The sequence below is a fragment of the Alternaria atra genome (assembly GCF_907166805.1).
Source record: "Alternaria atra isolate CS162 genome assembly, contig: 29, whole genome shotgun sequence".
Classification (NCBI taxonomy): domain Eukaryota; kingdom Fungi; phylum Ascomycota; class Dothideomycetes; order Pleosporales; family Pleosporaceae; genus Alternaria; species Alternaria atra.
Genome location: NW_025091327.1, coordinates 1,899,475 through 1,916,961, shown reverse-complemented (window position 1 = coordinate 1,916,961; position 17,487 = coordinate 1,899,475). Strand labels below are relative to the sequence as shown.

General features: G+C 50.3%; 6 protein-coding genes across 6 annotated transcripts; 2 read left to right on the top strand and 4 right to left on the bottom strand.

Annotated features, from left to right (window-relative positions):
- Window positions 1-1,203: 1,203 nt before the first annotated feature.
- On the top strand, window positions 1,204-3,023 carry ALTATR162_LOCUS8954 (uncharacterized protein; the record flags this gene model as incomplete). The annotated part of the gene is made up of 4 exons (XM_043316587.1): window positions 1,204-1,330; window positions 1,383-1,684; window positions 1,734-2,160; window positions 2,215-3,023. The coding sequence occupies 4 exons, from the start codon at window positions 1,204-1,206 to the stop codon at window positions 3,021-3,023; spliced, it is 1,665 nt and encodes a 554-aa protein (XP_043172522.1).
- Window positions 3,024-4,015: 992 nt separating this feature from the next.
- Window positions 4,016-7,981, top strand: ALTATR162_LOCUS8953 (uncharacterized protein; the record flags this gene model as incomplete). Its single annotated transcript, XM_043316586.1, has 7 exons — window positions 4,016-4,305; window positions 4,362-5,166; window positions 5,906-5,936; window positions 6,002-6,187; window positions 6,241-6,864; window positions 6,917-7,052; window positions 7,105-7,981. The coding sequence occupies 7 exons, from the start codon at window positions 4,016-4,018 to the stop codon at window positions 7,979-7,981; spliced, it is 2,949 nt and encodes a 982-aa protein (XP_043172521.1).
- A 172-nt stretch (window positions 7,982-8,153) lies between these two features.
- ALTATR162_LOCUS8952 (uncharacterized protein) lies at window positions 8,154-9,524 on the bottom strand (the record flags this gene model as incomplete). Its single annotated transcript, XM_043316585.1, has 1 exon — window positions 8,154-9,524. The coding sequence occupies one exon, from the start codon at window positions 9,522-9,524 to the stop codon at window positions 8,154-8,156; it is 1,371 nt and encodes a 456-aa protein (XP_043172520.1).
- Window positions 9,525-10,123: 599 nt separating this feature from the next.
- Window positions 10,124-10,870, bottom strand: ALTATR162_LOCUS8951 (uncharacterized protein; the record flags this gene model as incomplete). The annotated part of the gene is made up of 1 exon (XM_043316584.1): window positions 10,124-10,870. One exon carries the CDS (start codon window positions 10,868-10,870, stop codon window positions 10,124-10,126), a length of 747 nt encoding a protein of 248 aa, XP_043172519.1.
- A 2,408-nt stretch (window positions 10,871-13,278) lies between these two features.
- On the bottom strand, window positions 13,279-13,650 carry ALTATR162_LOCUS8950 (uncharacterized protein; the record flags this gene model as incomplete). Its single annotated transcript, XM_043316583.1, has 1 exon — window positions 13,279-13,650. One exon carries the CDS (start codon window positions 13,648-13,650, stop codon window positions 13,279-13,281), a length of 372 nt encoding a protein of 123 aa, XP_043172518.1.
- Window positions 13,651-15,812: 2,162 nt separating this feature from the next.
- ALTATR162_LOCUS8949 (uncharacterized protein) lies at window positions 15,813-17,141 on the bottom strand (the record flags this gene model as incomplete). Its single annotated transcript, XM_043316582.1, has 6 exons — window positions 15,813-15,844; window positions 15,900-15,966; window positions 16,025-16,352; window positions 16,415-16,587; window positions 16,633-16,697; window positions 16,760-17,141. The coding sequence occupies 6 exons, from the start codon at window positions 17,139-17,141 to the stop codon at window positions 15,813-15,815; spliced, it is 1,047 nt and encodes a 348-aa protein (XP_043172517.1).
- Window positions 17,142-17,487: the final 346 nt, after the last annotated feature.

Genomic DNA, 17,487 nt, shown 5'->3' with positions numbered 1-17,487 from the left:
TCCGAAGGAGTCTGTCAGCAGGATCTGCTGTAGGAGTCTTAATCCTTTGACCATCCCTCAAGATTCTGAACGACAGGGTTTCTGCCGCCCCTTGTGATAATCCAAACAACGTCTTCATCACTGTCATTGACCTCTTGGTGCTCTGCATACGCTGGTATAAGTGCAAAATCTCCCGGTGCTAGCTCTTGTCTCTTGCTGCCGTTTGATCCGCTCACAACGGCGCCATGGCCTTTCGTTGCATACACGATGGTATCTGCCGAGGTATCAGGTTGCTGTTTGTGTAAGATTGCACAATTGCTGGGGCCTGTGGGAAGGAGGATATGGGCACATTTGAGACGCACCCTCTTCGCCGTGATGATGGACTGCAGAGGCTGTGTGAGGTTTCGCGATCATGACTGTCACCGTCAGCAGTTACAGTATTAGTGAACTATATCGGTCCTACCAGTGCCACATATTTGATCCGACATGTCTACAATCGCGGGCATGCGAATCATGCCATCAGTTTGCGGACCATCCGGGGCTTGGATCTCAGACCCCTTCTTTACCTGCACCTCTCGAGACATTGCGTGTTGCACGAGTATTGAATTACGAACGGCAGGTAAGTAGGGGTCTTCATGATGAAGTTGTTGGAGGCGTCGAACTATGACGCCGGCTTGATGCGGAGACCCCACACGCGGCGCGTTAGAAGGATTGCCCGTAAACTTCGTCAGGGGTCCTAGCTCGACAATGTGAAATGTCGCATGGTATCCAGGACCAAAGTAATCATGTCGACGGGTCGTCAAGCATCTGATTGTCAGCATCTGCTCGTCGGCATGTGAAGGGTTCTGCGCCGCGGAAATGTCGACACGTGAGCATCCCAATATGGTAATGACCTCGGCATCTACGCGTATGACGTTAAGTTTCAAACAGCAAGTCACCCGGTCATTGACGGCAGCGACCAATTGCAGCACTTGCAAACCAACGCACGAGATCATCAGACAGCGGCTTGCTGCACTCCGGAACGCGCTACTTGCGGCCGACGTTCAGCAGCTGGCGGTTTCCCCGGATTACCTTGGCGTGGAGTAGTTGCTAGCATGTGAAAGGATCCCGAAACTTGCTAAGCCTCTTATAAGTCAGTAAGGGTTGTCTTGTGATTAGTGACACCTCATCATCCTATTCTTCTCACTCACACCTTCTCCTTCCTTTGCATACTGACAGACCAACATGTCGAAACGCTTCTCAGCAGCTGACGTCGCGTCGCACAAGACAGCGAGCGACCTCTGGATCATTGTAGATGAGGATGTCTACGATCTAACCAACTTCCAGGATGAGCATCCAGGAGGCAAGAAGAGTATGCCGACCCTTGGTCTACAAATCCTGAAACCAAAGCTAACGATTCCAAGTCCTCTCACGCGTTGCAGGAAAGGACGCGTCGAAGCAGTTCTGGAAGTACCACAATGACAGTATCCTCAAGAAGTACCAGAAGCTACAAGTTGGATCGCTAGACACCAAGGCTGCTCCTCCAGCTCCCCCGGCAACTGCTGCTCCCGAACAGAAGGCGGAAAAGAAGAAGGACGTGGTCAAGCCAGAGGCCAATTCAGGCGTTATAGCGCCACAGCCAACCGAAGCTGCTGCTGAGGAGGCCGAGCCTTTCGATGCCTATGGCGACCTCATTCCTTACGCAGACCCATCGTGGTACCAAACTGTACGTCAACCTACGAAGCATGCATTGGCGTAGCTAACACCAAGTCTAGTACCACTCCCCCTACTTCAACGATACGCACGTCGCCCTCCGCGACGAAGTCCGACAATGGGTCGAGGAGAAGCTCATGCCCAACGTGACCGAATGGGACGAAGCAAAGAAAGTACCAGACGAGATATACCAGGAGATGGGCGAGCGCGGATACCTCGCTGGTATGCTCGGCATCCACTTCCCCAAACAATTGACAGACCGGAGAGTCAAGTGTGTGCCGCCGGAGAAGTGGGATCACTTCCACGAGATGATCATTACGGATGAGCTGTCAAGAACAGGCAGTGGTGGTCTCGTCTGGGGCTTGATCGGAGGATACGGAATTGGTGCACCGCCTCTGTTCAAGTTCGGCAAGAAGGAGCTTATCCAGCGCATTGGACCAGATATTCTGAGCGGAAAGAAGAGGATTTGTCTCGCGATCACTGAGCCCGGTAGGTTCTGCTTCGCTGTTTGACAATCCGTGAACAATGTACTGACTGCAACAGATGCCGGTAGCGACGTCGCGAACCTCGGCTGCGAAGCTAAGCTCTCTGAAGACGGGAAACACTACATCGTGAACGGCGAGAAGAAGTGGATCACGAACGGTATCTGGTCCGACTACTTTACGACCGCTGTGCGCACAGGTGGTGAAGGCATGAACGGTGTGTCGGTGCTCCTGATCGAGCGCAGCGCCGGTGGTGTCTCTACACGCAAGATGGACTGCCAAGGTGTATGGAGCAGCGGCACCACCTATGTGACCTTCGAAGACGTCAAGGTTCCTGTCGAGAACCTGATCGGCAAAGAGAACCAGGGCTTCAAGGTTGTCATGACGAACTTTAACCACGAGCGTATCGGCATCATTATCCAATGTCTGCGCTTCGCTCGGGTCTGCTACGAAGAGAGCGTGAAGTACGCACACAAGCGCAAGACGTTCGGCAAGCGCCTCATCGATCACCCTGTTATCCGTCTCAAACTCGCACATATGGCACGCCAAATCGAAGCGAGCTATAACTGGATGGAGAATCTCATCTACCAGTGTCAGAAGATGAATGAGATGGAGGCTATGCTGAAGCTCGGTGGCGCTATTGCCAGCTTGAAAGCGCAGAGTACCACAACATTTGAGTTCTGTGCTAGAGAAGCAAGTCAGATCTTCGGTGGTCTGAGCTATAGCCGTGGTGGACAAGGTGCAAAGGTTGAAAGGCTGTATAGGGACGTTAGGGCCTATGCTATCCCCGGCGGCAGTGAAGAGATCATGTTGGACCTGTCAATTAGACAGGCGCTGCGGGTACACAAGGTGCTCGGTATGAAGCTGTAGATCGTTGTAGTGTTAGTTTGACTTACTTGTACCAATATCATACATCATAATCAACTGCAAGTCCTGGGGTTGTGAGGTCTCGTTATGTTCGGAGTGATGTTTCCGGCCGCCAGGGCTGACAGCCAAAGTTATGTTTTTGGTTGATGAACTTCGTCCTCGTTCTCCACCACATTAGTCTCGCAATGTGGCTCAACAGCTATCACAGAGGGATGCGATCCTTCAAGCCGTGCACGCAGTCTACATCCGACCCGTCCATGGCATGTCGCCAGGCCTGAGTTCCGGCTGATGCCCCCGCGGAAGCCCCACCTCGCGACTTCATCTACGGCAGTTACTGCCCAGCTGCCGACACTATGATTGATACAACTTGTGACCGCATCAAGATTACACCTCATTGTCTCACTGGCCGTCTCGCGAGAGCAGAGGTCATGTTACGCCATCTTTGTGATCTACCCAGGTATCCTGAATATAGGTTTTTACCCATACAGTGTCTAAATGACAGGCGTGCAGGGTCAGCAACCCCACGTGTATGGTGTGTACTCTTTCAGGATACTCATGAGACATCGCAATGCGGGGAGAAGAGCGATCTCGTCAATCGAAAGGCAAAATGCGCTCCTGTAACACAGCATGCTCAAGAGGTCGTACTGCAATGGGACATCTTGGCTCTAGATGCCGACCTCGTTTCAGTACTGATAGCTACACAGGAAGCGGGGTACGAAACAACGCCCTCGGGGTCCAGGATCAAGAGCAGTATGGCTCAATCTATCATCATCTCAGGATCTGGGAAGCAGACAGATCATGTATCATCGAAATGAAAGCCAATTAACAACTGACCGGGGAAGACAACTCAACTCGCATGCGAATAGTATGCACCAGGTACTGCTATAAAGTTTGGAAAGAATGCACAATAACACAAAATCAACCATTTCACAGTCTTGACAAAGTCAGACAACACCAGATCTTCCGTACAGCGCCGATTCACATCGATCAACAACATGGCTCCCGTAACCGAAATACCCCGAAGGGTCGAATGGAACGGCAAGCAGGTCCCAGTCTACCCCATGGAGACAATCGACTTCTCTGCAATTCTTTCCCAAGAGCCTGCTGAGCTTGAGAAGCTTCTCCAGTGCTGCAAAGACGAAGGTTTCTTCTACCTAGATCTGAATAATGTTGATGGGCGTCGATTCATCGATGACCACCAGGAGCTATTGAAACTTATGCATCGATTCTTTGACTCGCCTCTTGAGGTTAAGAACGAATATGGTCTGATCGCTCCTCATCTTGGGTAGGTGCTGGCGATCAACTAGTACTGGTTGTTTTCAAGGTGCTAATAACTTCCAGATACGAACCAGTTGGCTCGCGCAACGGTGTTCTCGAAGACACACGGGATGGCTACGAGATGGTCAAGGTATCTCGCGATGAGATTCAACGCGAGTCCCCTCACATTCCTCGCAACATCAAGAACAGCGGCGATCTCAAGGTTCTCGAGAATGCCATCTCCGGCAACAACATCATTGGAAAGGCCATTCTGGCAGCTCTCTCAACAGCGTTTGGTCTCACGGGTGCTGCGCGCTTTGAAAACCTGCACCGCAATCACCGCCCTTCGACGAGCACCTTGTCCATGATGCACTACATCCCATCTAACCCCGCCAAGGACGGTAACGTCGGCCACCAGAAGCACACCGACATCAGTTCGTTGACTGTGCTCTTTACTGAGCAGTGGGGTCTCCAAGTCCGCCCGCCCGGAAGCAAGGAGTTTGGTTTCGTCGAGCCCAAAAAGGGACAAGCTATCATTAACGTCGGCGACTCTCTGCGCTTTGCTAGTGGCCACACTTTCCAATCGTGCATCCACCGTGTGGTGCCGTACAACTACAGCGAACATCGCTATTCTGTTGCATATTTCCTCCGCGCTGAGGACGAGACCATGTTCCAAGACAGCGAGGGCAGATTTGTCACGGCACGCACGTGGCATGACGAGAAGTTTTTGGCTTTCCTTGCATCGCCTGCGGACCAGGCTGCTGCTCCAAGCTCTATGTTGTTGGGCGGTATGCAGGAAGATGAGACTGATGTTTACAGCCTTCCTCAGCCAAAGCCTGTCGCTGCTGACGCGACTAAGAGCTCTGCTGTCGAAGTGACTGCCGTTGAGGTTAGCGCTTAGTGAAAATCCTCCTGATCAGGTGCCTTGTGGCATAGTCTCATCAGCTATTACGAACAAATTGTATATACCAAGCAACATATCTTGTGCAAGGTCGCTTAATTCTGTCTGTCATGTTTCACGTTCGATGGTGTTACCACCACAAGTGCGATATTAATCACCTGAACATAGAGGTTATAGTTTGCTTTACATCATGGCACATATGCAAATGAACGCTACAATCATGGATATAAGCGTAGATGGAGAATACCCCACAATATGCGACATCGAAATAGAGTACATCGGCTGGGATGTGTCAAGCAACTAACCTGGATATTGGCTAAAAATGCGCATTTGCCGCCACTTGGCACTATATGTAATCTTTGAAAAACCTGGGTAACATTTTTGTATCATCATCTCTAATTGAAGCATCGAGATGACCACAATGTTACTCATTTTGACCTTGCTCTCCGTAAGCCTTGCTTATGCATGCGACAAGGAGCACCATTACCGACACCACGATCGCCATCTGGAACGACGCGATACTTCTCCTGTTTTCCCGCCGATTTTGGCGACCAATGAAGAGATTTTGGTCTCTTCTTTTGACAATACGTCTATAGCATCGTGGTCAAGCTACTACTGTAAGAACCGACTTCCTGCTGTTCGTGTCAGCGAAAATGCTTATCAGGTCGCGCAGCACACAAACGCAACCTCGCGGGCGAAAGTGATGCAGTTCTGAAATGGACTGCAGAACGATGGGCTGAACATGGCTTTGACACAAGGTTAGACAGTTATCGTAGGTCATGTATATTAACGGCTTTGGTACGTAAGCTGACTGGACCTGAAGACGTCTACCTTGATTATCCGATCCATCGTTCTCTTTCCCTCGACTACGGTAACGGCAGTACGTACCATGCAACACTAGAAGAAGAGATACTCGAAGAGGATAAGCCTACTGGTGATGCTGACAGAGTTCCTGCCTTCCATGGATATTCCGGGTCAGGGAACGCATCGGCTGAGTACATTTACGTTGGTATGCGCTCCTCCGCCTAGACCATACTTGACATTAGAAGTTAAATTCGCTAGGCCGAGCTTCCCAAGAAGACTTCAAATGTCTCCTCGCCCTAAACATCACACTCGAAGGTAAAATTGCTCTCGCTAAATACGGCGGTCCATTTCGCGGTCTCAAAGTGAAGAATGCACAGGCCTTTGGCATGATCGGAGCTGTGATCTTTACCGATCCGGGAGACGACAGAAACATGACAGCCAAGAACTACGCTACGTATCCTGATGGACCTGCTAGAAATCCAACGAGCATCCAGAAGGGCAGTGTGATGGACTTGAGCACCTACCCTGGAGATCCGACAACACCGGGATACCCTTCTAAAGAGGGTGTAAAGAGGGAAGAGAAGAAGACTGTACCGAAGATCCCAAGTTTACCAATTTCGTGGATTGAAGCAAAACCGTTGCTCACCGCGTTGAACGGTTATGGTGTTGGTGCAAAGACTGTTAATCGACCAAATTGGGTTGGCGGAATCGATGGCGTTGATTACAATACCGGACCGTCGAAAGCTGTATTGTCAATAAGCAACATCATGAGGGATGAGATTAATTGGATCCACAACGCTATTGGTATTGTGAATGGTACGAACGAGGACGAGGTCGTTATCGTGGGCAATCACCATGACTCTTGGATGATCGGCGGAGCTGGTGAGTCGCAGACAGCACTAGTATATCTTCAAGAGTTTACTGACGGTTATAGCGGATCCACACTCCGGTTCTGCGATTCTGATCGAGTTGGCCAAAGCATTTGATGCTCTACTAAAGACTGGTTGGAAACCAAAGCGAACTATTGTGCTCTGTAGTTGGGATGCTGAGGAATACGGCCTAGTTGGAAGGTAAGCTATCAATACTACCTGAACTCAAAGTATCCTGACTGAGCATTTACAGCACCGAATGGGTCGAGGAGTACATTCCGTGGCTGGAATCCTCGGTCGTATCGTACTTGAACATTGATGTTGGTATAGCAGGCACTATCCCCGACTTCGGTGCAACTCCTGACCTCCACGCCCTCACCACTTCTACGGCCCGCAAGGTCATCTGGCCGCATGACCAAAACCGCACTCTATACGATGTCTGGGAAGAAATGACCGGTGAGATTGACACACTAGGTGCGCAAAGCGATTACACAGCTTTCGTGCACCGCGCCGGCATCTCCGCTATTGACATGGGCACCACGCGAGCACCTCTTGATCCAATTTACCATACGCATTCGAATTTTGATTCCTATCATTGGATGACCAAATTTGCGGACCCGGGGTTTGTGATGCACAAAGCCATTGGACAGTTTCTGACGTTGATGTTGTATCGATTGGTCGACGATGCTGTTGTTCCGCTTGAGCCGGCAAACTATGGGGTAGAGATGCGAGCGTGGCTAGGAGAATTGGAGGGCGTTGTCAAGGAAGTGAATGCAACAGCCATGATCGATCTAGGAGAGCTTGAGGATTCCGTTGCTGTCTTTGAGGATGCAGCACGGAAGTTCAATGCTGCCCGCGACATGGCCGTCAGCTCAAACAGTTCGCTTCTCATAAGAGAGCTGAATCACAAGGCACGCGATATTGGCAGTGGATTTGTCAGTCAAGGAGGGCTTCCGGGAAGAGAGTTTTACCGGCATCTGGTCTTTGCTCCTGGAGTTGATACTGGTTATGCGCCTGTCACATATCCAGGAGTGACTGAGGCCGTTGCTGCAGGAAACCTTACTCTAGCAAAGGAGTTTGTTGCAAAGACAGCAAAGGCGATCTTAGCTGCTGCAGACATTCTGTACTAGTAGACCAATGCATGTCAAATCTTGAGCATAATAAGGGAAAGGCTTTGAAAGTACTCATCGTTGCTTCGGTCATAATATACACGTTGAACTAACCTTTTCCGGGCGTTGAAGCCATTTCACGTCCTCCCAACCCGCAGCGACCCTCTCATGTAAGTTGTTTCCAAGCCAACTACTACACCTTCGCGACTCGGTGTTTGATTCTCATAGTAAATCCGTGTTCTCTTTCGAGATCCAAGAAACCTTTCTCAGGATCATAAGCAAAGTCATGGAAAAAGCCTGGATTGAGTTCCCACATGACCATAATTCCCGGTTGATAAAAATGAATCATGGCGCCGTCCTCGAGATGCTTATTGACAGCGTAGTCTGAGCCTTCCTTCATGTAGAGGATGGCATCACGGTTAATGACACCAGGAAGATCCGGTTCCATATATCCTGCCTTCGTGGTCCCGTCCGCGTATTTGTGGAGCATCTCGATTTCATACGGATTGTGTTCTGTGGTTGTATTGCCAAGGAATGAACCGTAGTCGAGGATAAACTTGACTGGAAGTAGCCTGGCGAAGAAAGTATTTGATGCCCACTGAGTAATTTCCTCATACAACATCTTGCGGAAGCGTATTAGTGCTAGCCACTGGCTGAGGTCGAAATCCTGCTCGTAGATATATGGATAGTGCTTATATATGGTCAAAAGACCCATGAGTACATGGTAAGCAATCAGCCAACGTGATTCGCGCTGCAGAACTCCTACGTGTTGGGGAAAGGCGGAGTCGTCGTAGTACTTAAAGGCAGAGCCGATGCATCGCGTAACGAGTTCGCCGTATTGGTGATTTAGTAATTCGACTGTCTTTAGAGATAGTTCGAATCTATCGGAAACTTTTTCATGTGCGAAAAGCGCAGTGATAGCAGCGCGTCCCTCTTCGGTGAGACGTGTAGCCTCGGGGCTCATGAGGTCACCGAGGCTTTGGAATGTGAACGTGTCCACCATGATGGGTGTGACATTGTGGATGAACCAGCTTTCCAGGAATCTGGGCAAAACAGACCAAACATCCTCTGTCTGGAGTGCATGAGCAATAGTCGGGCCACCAGGATAAAGAAGCTGTGAGTCATTTACGACATTGTCCGCATCGTCCGTTGGGGCACTGGAGAGAGTCCCGAAATAGAACGCTTGGCTTTGGTACTCTAGTTGTGCATAATATTGGCCCGTTGTCGAAGTTTCGTACTCGGAAGTCTCATCTTGCAGTTGGGGTGATGTGATTTTCTCAAAGAGCTCACGACGGCAGAACGGACATAGATTGCTGACTTCCTCACCATCCTCTGTTGCGAAACAGATCAGGAGACATTCTTTATGCACGGGATGTTGAATGCAATGAGGACTCGGAGCTACGACGTCCAGATCTGGATAATCCCATGCATCTCTGCATATCGCGCAAGTCGGCTCATCGGCTGGAGGTTCGACTGAACAGAGGTTGGCGATGTAATCACGTTTTGAGGGAAGCTCTATGAGAGCAAGTTCCTCGACTGTTTCGCCCGCATACTGTAGAGACATAGTTTTGTTAATACAGGGACCCGACGACGGAGATAGTGGCTGGTACTGATGCTAGTCAGTCAATGAGAATTAAGAGAAAAGGTGCGTTCTTAAATAGTCTTCGGTGTGAGGAAGTCGTGCACTAACAATGTATATAGAGTATGTTGTGAAAGTGCGAGATAAAACATATGAAGAACCATGCCGTACACCATATTGTATGAGAGTGCGCGCGATGCCGTACTTTGGTTTGCATCTACCGGTTCAGCGACGACGCATAGTGACGGGCCACTCACAGCTTCTGCAATCCAAATGGTACTTACCCAAAGATTCCTCTTGCACGAGAGACATCGCAATTGTAACATAAGTAAGCGTTGTGTAGTGACCTAGTATTCAGTCAGCACTGCCTTCTTCTCACAACGCCGGAAGCCCAGTGGAGCAGAAACATGCGTTGGTCTACAGAGCAGTGTTAGCATTGTTAGCAGATACAACAGAACCAAGGTTATCCAAGGAGGATGCATATGTACTAGAGCCTCTGTTACATTGGATGCAGAGAACTACATATACATACGAAGTTGTCGTACTAGAAGTTGTGCTAAGCTATATTTACGTCAAAGACGATATTAGTTCCCATGTTTTTCCGCTACTTCCTTCTGGCCCTTCTGGACCCACTCTTTGAACGGATCCTGTACATTCGGATCCTTCCTTAGTCTCTCAATCTGATCTTCGCCCGACGGCACCAAAAGGCCCTTCTGCACAGCATCCCTCTTCTCAATCCTCTCACACCACTCTTTCAGCTTCGGAAACTCCTTCAGCTCAATACCCGCCCACGGTGCCCACCGAACCCAGGTAAATGTTGTAATATCGGCGATGCTGTACTTGCCCCGAACTTTGCCTGCTAGATAATCTCTATCTTGAAGTCGCGCTTCGAGCACAGAGTAGAGACGCTTCGTTTCGTTCTTGTACCGCTTCACACCGTACTCGATCTTCTCGGGTGCATATCGCACGAAATGGTTCGCCTGTCCTTGCATCGGGCCCACGCCAGCGTTTTGGAAGAAAAGCCATTGCATCATTTCCATCTTCTCATCACTATTCTGGAAGCTGAATCTGAAGTCTTTGTCATAGTGCTCGGCAAGGTAGAGGAAGATGGCCCCAGACTCAAAGACAGGGTAGGAGTTGCGGGTGTGGTCTATGATGGCAGGGATGCGACCGTTAGGATTGACTCTTAGGAAAGAAGAAGACTTCTGTTCGTCTTTGGATAAGTCGATCGAAGTGGTCTTGTAGGAAATGCCGAGTTCTTCGAGGAAGATGGAGATCTTCTGGCCGTTGGGAGTGGCTGCTGTGAGGAGTTCGATATCGGGAGTAGGCATCTTGACTTTTTTCTGTTACTATGTAGATTGTTTTCTGGTAACGCAAGCTTAGTGATGGAGAAGGATCAATGTTGTGGCGCTGATGTAGTATAGTTGCACTATGCTTTCGCACTGCTTGTATCATGATGACGTGCGCTCGAGGTAGCTGGAGAATGCGGCAAGGGTCTGCTCATTAAACACACTACGCTGTAGGCTTTTGCATCACTGCAAAACACTCCAAGGATGGTGCAGTGATAGAACTTTCCCGAGTCGCAACTCTCGTAGCATCATATCTTGGGAGTGGAAAGTTGCTCACAGGATCCAACTCGTGTTAGCATTCTAGTTAGCGCAGCGCTAGTCGCATGCCTCCCGATCTCGGGAACTACCACCTCGATACCGGAAAGTTATCTCAACGCATCACAAGGCCGAGTCTTTCGCAACACATGAACCATTGCTTCCCTTCCACGCCGCATGCTTGCACACAGCAAAATCTCACAATCGCCGATAATACGCCGGCACGTCGATGCATAGAGATGCCGTTCGTTTCGCGCAGCACTGAGTGGTCTGATTTTCTTTCGGGCCTTAGTCCCATTTGGCCCAAAACAGCAACCATCATGCCACTTTCAAGACCAAGATCCAATTGATGTGTAAGGGGAGGGATGCATGTGACCTTGGATTGAGCGACTTTTGGAGCCTAAATTGTCTGCTCGTACGCGAATTTGGCGGTCTCACTTCTTCGGCTGTGTTCCTCTTTCCCACTCTCTATTCTTTGCTCTTTGTCTTCTGCGTAACGTTACCTTCGAGCCCACTACATACCAACCTACATTCATCTTCCCATCCCACACTCCTTTTGGACCATCAAAACAGCTAGCCGAACGAAGAACAAGTTCGCGATGATGATAACACGTACCTTTTCCCTCACAAACTTCCTCATCGGCTCATCAGCCCTCTGCTTCCAAATTTTTGTCCTCTACCCCTGGCATGAAAAATTAGAGGAGGAATTTGTAGAGTTGAAGAAGGAGCATGCGAGGCTACTAGAAGAGACGCACTCTAGGCACAGAGATGAACTGAGGGGAATTAGGGAACAGCTGGAACTGGCCAACGAGCGGAGGAAGACCGGGAAGTTCTGGTAGTTTGCTAGGACATTAATGAAAGACGGGGAGGGAAGGAATGGAGAGAGAGAGAGAGATCAATGAGAACTAGAAGAGGAGGAACGAAGGATTTAGTCATCTATGGAACGTTTGGAAGGCGCACCTCATCGCAACGCTAAGTAGAGACTCATGAGCTACACACTTTATTTGTTCACGACATCGGAGAAACCTAAACTCGGTACTTTCAAAATCCGAACTACATCGTGCTACATCTATCCAGAGGCTAGCACCGGGCTCGGATGTTCGCGGAACGCGCTCCCACTATTTCCGGATGTTTTCGATGGGTTCGAGATGATCATCAGCATCTGGATTTGTATGCATATCTGCAAGTAGGAGAGACTACCATTGCTTCCAAACTCACTTTAAAACTCTGGGGCATAGGTAAAAGCGACGGGCGATGGAAGATTCAATGAACTAGAGAACAGAACGCCAGTCCATCTTTATTGATCAATGAAATACATAGTTTCAACGGTCTCTCGAATGTCAAAGTCTGGTCAAGTCTGTCAAAGGCGGAAGCAACTCCGACACAGAGGTACTCGCTCAAAAGGGCGGGACCAGAGCAAGGGGGCGGGCAGCCCCTTAGCCATGCTACCCACGATGACGTTAGGAGGAAGCGGAAATAGACAATGATCGGCACCGAATAAACAAAAGGATCAACGAACATGTATGTGCCGAGCCGTCATGACACGTTTGACGGCGGGTTTAGCACGCAAACTAGATAGCGGCACACAAGTTGTACTGGCAGAAGGATTAATCGTAGACGCGCGTTATGCATTCAAGTCCGTCATCCATATTCACAAGCGTAAATTTCGTGCAACATGATTTCTGTATTCATTCGATTTCGAGAGTCAAGTGAAAAAGTAGACAGGCGCTCAAAGAAGCCCGTACCAGTACAGTTGGAAAGCAAGGAGGAAAAAAAAAAAACGAATTAGTAGTAGGAAATGTAACGCCCTGGTATAATGATGAGAAGTATCAATCCGAGTCCGTCGTGCCTCGAGGAGCGATGATAGAGCACTCGCTAGTAGCATCTTGTAGCCATGGTAATGCCTTGCTACGTCCTGTGACTTCGTTGTGACTGCGACATGTGTCTAGCAGCAGGCCGCCTAACCCCCCAGTATGTCTGCTTGTGTGCTCGCTCACCAAAGGATATCTCGAATGCTAAACCCCGAAATTCGTGCCGATAAGAAATAAGATCGTGTATGACCGTCCTGGCTGCGAGCAGCTGTTGAACCTCGGCTCATGACGAAAGATGAAAGTGTGTTGTTCCGCCGCTCCCGTTTACGTCTGAATTTCCTTCTTCTCACTAACACCCTTTGGCCGGAAGACGGCGTCTTGGCCTGACATGCGACGGGCAAGTGCGCGATCAAGCTTTGCCCCCAGCGCCAGCTTGCTCATGTCGTCTGTCTTCTCGTTGGTGAGGGCGTACCGTTGCTGAACCAGGCGCTTGTCTTCGAGGCGGTCAAATCCAGCGTTCCATGTCTTGATGTCTTGCGACTTGGGGTCGCCGGCGGTCGACGAGGCTGCTGAGAGATGCGATGGTGCGATGGAAGGTGTGAGAGTAGGTGTGGCGCTGTAGGTGGACATGCGGGTTGAGGCGCGGTTTGCGGCCGACTGTTGTTTCTTTTCGTTAGACTGTGCTTGTTCCGACATGTTCGCGGTGTGGTATGAGTGCTAGTGTTGTGGTGTTGGAACGGGAACGGGAGCGCGAGTGGTTGTATAGTGAGTGCAAGAGGAAGGGAAGGCGCAAAGGAAGTACGATCAAGCAAGCAATGCAGGTGCTCGGCGAGCATCGACCACAGGCAGGGGACGTCTGAAACGGGCAGTGGATACGGTAGAATGACTTACGTTGGCAAGCATGGGCCGCGAGGACTCAAGAGAGTTTGTCATGATGCGCGCCACGGCGAGTCCGGTGGTTACTATGTGGGCGTGGAGTAGCGTGCCTTTGCAACGTCGATGTGAAAACTATGGCAGGACGGCGATTCAAGGCTCTGGAAGAGGGCGAGAGCAGGTACAATAGCCCAGAAGCCGTCGTCTGTGCTGAGTTTGTAGATAAAGTGAAGAGATGGGTGTAGACGGTAAAAGTCCTGTGCTCAGCCTATCTTACTCCTCGCGCGTTTCAAAGGACCTAGATCGGCAAGGGGCTGCGTGAGCAACAAGATGCACGTGCAGGGGGACGATGGTTAGCGAGTAGCAGCGGGATGCGACAATGTTTGGTAGGATTGATAAACGTCAGCCTTGCAGAAGGATGGTGATATGTTGGTGTTGATGGCGCGTAATCGAGGATCTCGCCGAGCGCACATGGGGAGGAACACAAGACAGTTATGTACCCGCGGCTGTTACCAAAGACAGAGAGCGACCCTGTTAGCAGCAGCAACACGACCAGCACCAGACTGCTCTGAAACGTCCGCACGTAAGGATGCTGCATGTAAGGACACTCGCATTTCGATAAAGTGAGTTGCATGCAGTCAGCCTCCAGGACAAGCCATTCACGCCGCCACTGACAGCCGGCCAATCTCCCTTTAGCATCACCCACGCTTGCATCGCGTATGCCACGTTTTTTCTGCGGGAACCCACGTTGGCCGCTACAGGGCTCGGTGTTGCTTATGTTGGTTGGTCTCCACTGGTGCGCGCGCCCATTGCCGCTCCTGGTTTGGTCTTGGGATCAGCTACGCAGTCGGTCCATTGTCCAACAACTCCTTGCATCATCATGAGACGTACCCAAAGAGGCGGTCACAGCGATAGACAATATTGCATGCCCCAATCGTTGTCAGCCGGAGTTTCCCAGCAAGCTAATCAATGCATTTTGGACCTCCTTGATGGGACTGCAGATAGTCCTAGCACCAGGTAATCAGCATGCTGTGGCATTTGGGCACCAAAAGATGCTGCCATCTTGCGATGAGCAGCTCATATCAAGGCACAAGGAGCCGCCCCCTTACTTCCAGTCATCTTGACTACTGCGTACATCCTTCTGCTGCTACTGCGTCTGGCTTTGGCCAGAAGAGACATGGAAAAAGTAGGTCCAGAGAGTCTAGAAATCGTTTGGGCAATGAGGTCGGCCACCACAATACCTAGGTATGCTTACCAGCAGTCAAAAGCAACCTCAAACCCCAAACCTGACCCATCAAACTGCACACCATCCCCAGCTATGTCCATACATGCGCAATAGCCGCCCCGACTCCACATACCTCCCCAAAGCGGCAACACGACAGAACCTCTCATCCAGTGTCTGAGCGCCTGCACGAAAATGCATGCTCACCACGTGGCCGCAACGTGGGTTCCATGGCGCGCACGGCCCTCCGCAGTCTGACAATTACGGGTTCCTGGCGACAGGTGGAGCACAGATGAAAGGCCGGGCTGGGTCGGAACAATTATCCTCGATTGTGAAACCGCAGTCATTCCGAGGTTCAAGCACGGGATCGCACGCATGAGCAAGTGCGTAAGCATACTGTACACCACACCACACCACACCACGATGTAGTTGCATTGCATGGCACGTACGTCTTCTTCATGGGCTGAAAGTGGCGTTTCGAGGGTCTAGGGAGAGGAAAAAGTATTCTTGGATCGATGCGACGCGATGGCATCGCTTACCGTCAAGTCTAGACTGTGGCTGCTGCGACGCAATCTGTCCCGCGTTCGTCAATACCATCTCCGACGCGACCACATCTCCGAGGATATAGGCATAGTTGACAACAGAGAATGAATTCTGAAACGACTGTTTATGTGTATAGCGAGCCCAAAAGCGAATGCAAAGTACAATCTGGTATCGCAAGAAGAGACAAGCACCATCGGTCCTGTTGCTAGTCACCACTAATCTACATCGCCATACCTGGCAGATGGTCGAGCCCTAATCGATTTCGTTAGTATATTGATAACAAAATGCAGCTACGACGCCAACCCACATCCATCCAAGTCCTCCTTGATAGCGCTCTTGACCTGGCACTTGTTCATCGCCTGGACGTTCTGGCTCTGCAAATACTTGTTAGCAGTCATCCCAGACCTGAATAGCTCGCGCCGCACGACTTACTTTCAACGGCCTTCCATTCTCGCACGCTTGGAACATGCAGCTGTTATCCATAGCCTTCTGCAGACTATCGTCTTTCCAGCCAAAGAGGTAATCCGCATGAGTACCGTAGCCTTTGTTGTCGTTGTAAGAAAGGAAGAAAGGGTTGGAGCCATCCTTGGGCCACATGTTGCTAAACTGCGTAGTATCCCAAAGCGTCTCGTACGCGACTTGTGGCATGCGGACCGGGTGAGAAGATGGGCATGCACCGGCGGGACTGAAGGCTTCTTTGGCTGTGTTGTACATGTGGTCTTGGTGGTTGGGAGAATCGACGTTCTTACCATCCCAGCAACTGGATGTTGGTATCAGGAGTCAGTACCCGTCTTACATAGAGTGGTTACAGGCACTGCTTACGACGGGAAATGATGCACAGTCATAATGCCGCCTTTGCAGGCCTTAGGTGGGAAGTCTGGGGACTCGGGAAAACGAGTGTTCTTGTCTTGCAGACAAACGAAGCGTAGGCCTGGGTGCTTCTTCGCATCTTCTACCGTGTTGGTAGTGGGAGATCCTACAGTCATTCGGAAGCCCTGAGAAGGTCAACAGTGCGTGAGGTGAATGAAAGTATGACTGACCTTGGGGAACGCTGTTATCTTCTGGTTACCATTGCTGTTGAAATCTTGTTGTGTGTAATAGATGGCTGCAAAGAAACAGGTATAGAGTTAGTGTATGTCCCACGTGCAGTCGTACGACGACACTCACTCATGCCACCGTTGATGCCGTTGGGCAAGGCAGCATTCTGCATTATAGGTACCCGTTTGTACGAGCCGTTGGTATGTTTGAAGAACATAGCTGCAGTCCAGTAGTTGCTACGTTTATTAAAAATAGTGGACAGAAGACTGAAGCCGATGTCGTACCTAAAGTCCTCGGAGAATGTGCATGTAGTGCAGGTAGCTATCGTAGATGGGTCTTCCTGCATTGTCGCGTTGAAGGCATTGCCGCCGACGATTTGGTGAACGTGAGCGGAAGGAAGTTTGCCTGGCTCAACGAGCGGATCAAGGCGCTGAATGCTCAACGTCGAACATCCGAAGCGTAGTGCGGCCTGCGCAGGCGCGGCGAGAGCGGCGATCTGGTACCACTTCATTTTCGTATGTCTTCGTATGGTTCCAGTGAGAATGTGCTTGCCACGGGATAGTCGAAGGGCGAGTTTTCATCTTAAGCTGTAGGTTTATTAATCGCTACAAATCTTGGTATCGTGTTACCACCCCTGCTACATGGTGTTGATGGTCTGTGGTGTCGAGAGCTTTACCCATTGATTAAACGTCTCTGCGTGCGACCAATAACGGCCATAGTCTTTAGATTTCCCCGCGTTAATGTCCGAAACATATTCACAGTGCTACACCGATGCAATCAACTCCAGATTTCGGCACTTGCTTCCCGCGTAAACCTCCGAGAAGCACGGCACTTCTCTCTTTGGATGGAAACGTGAA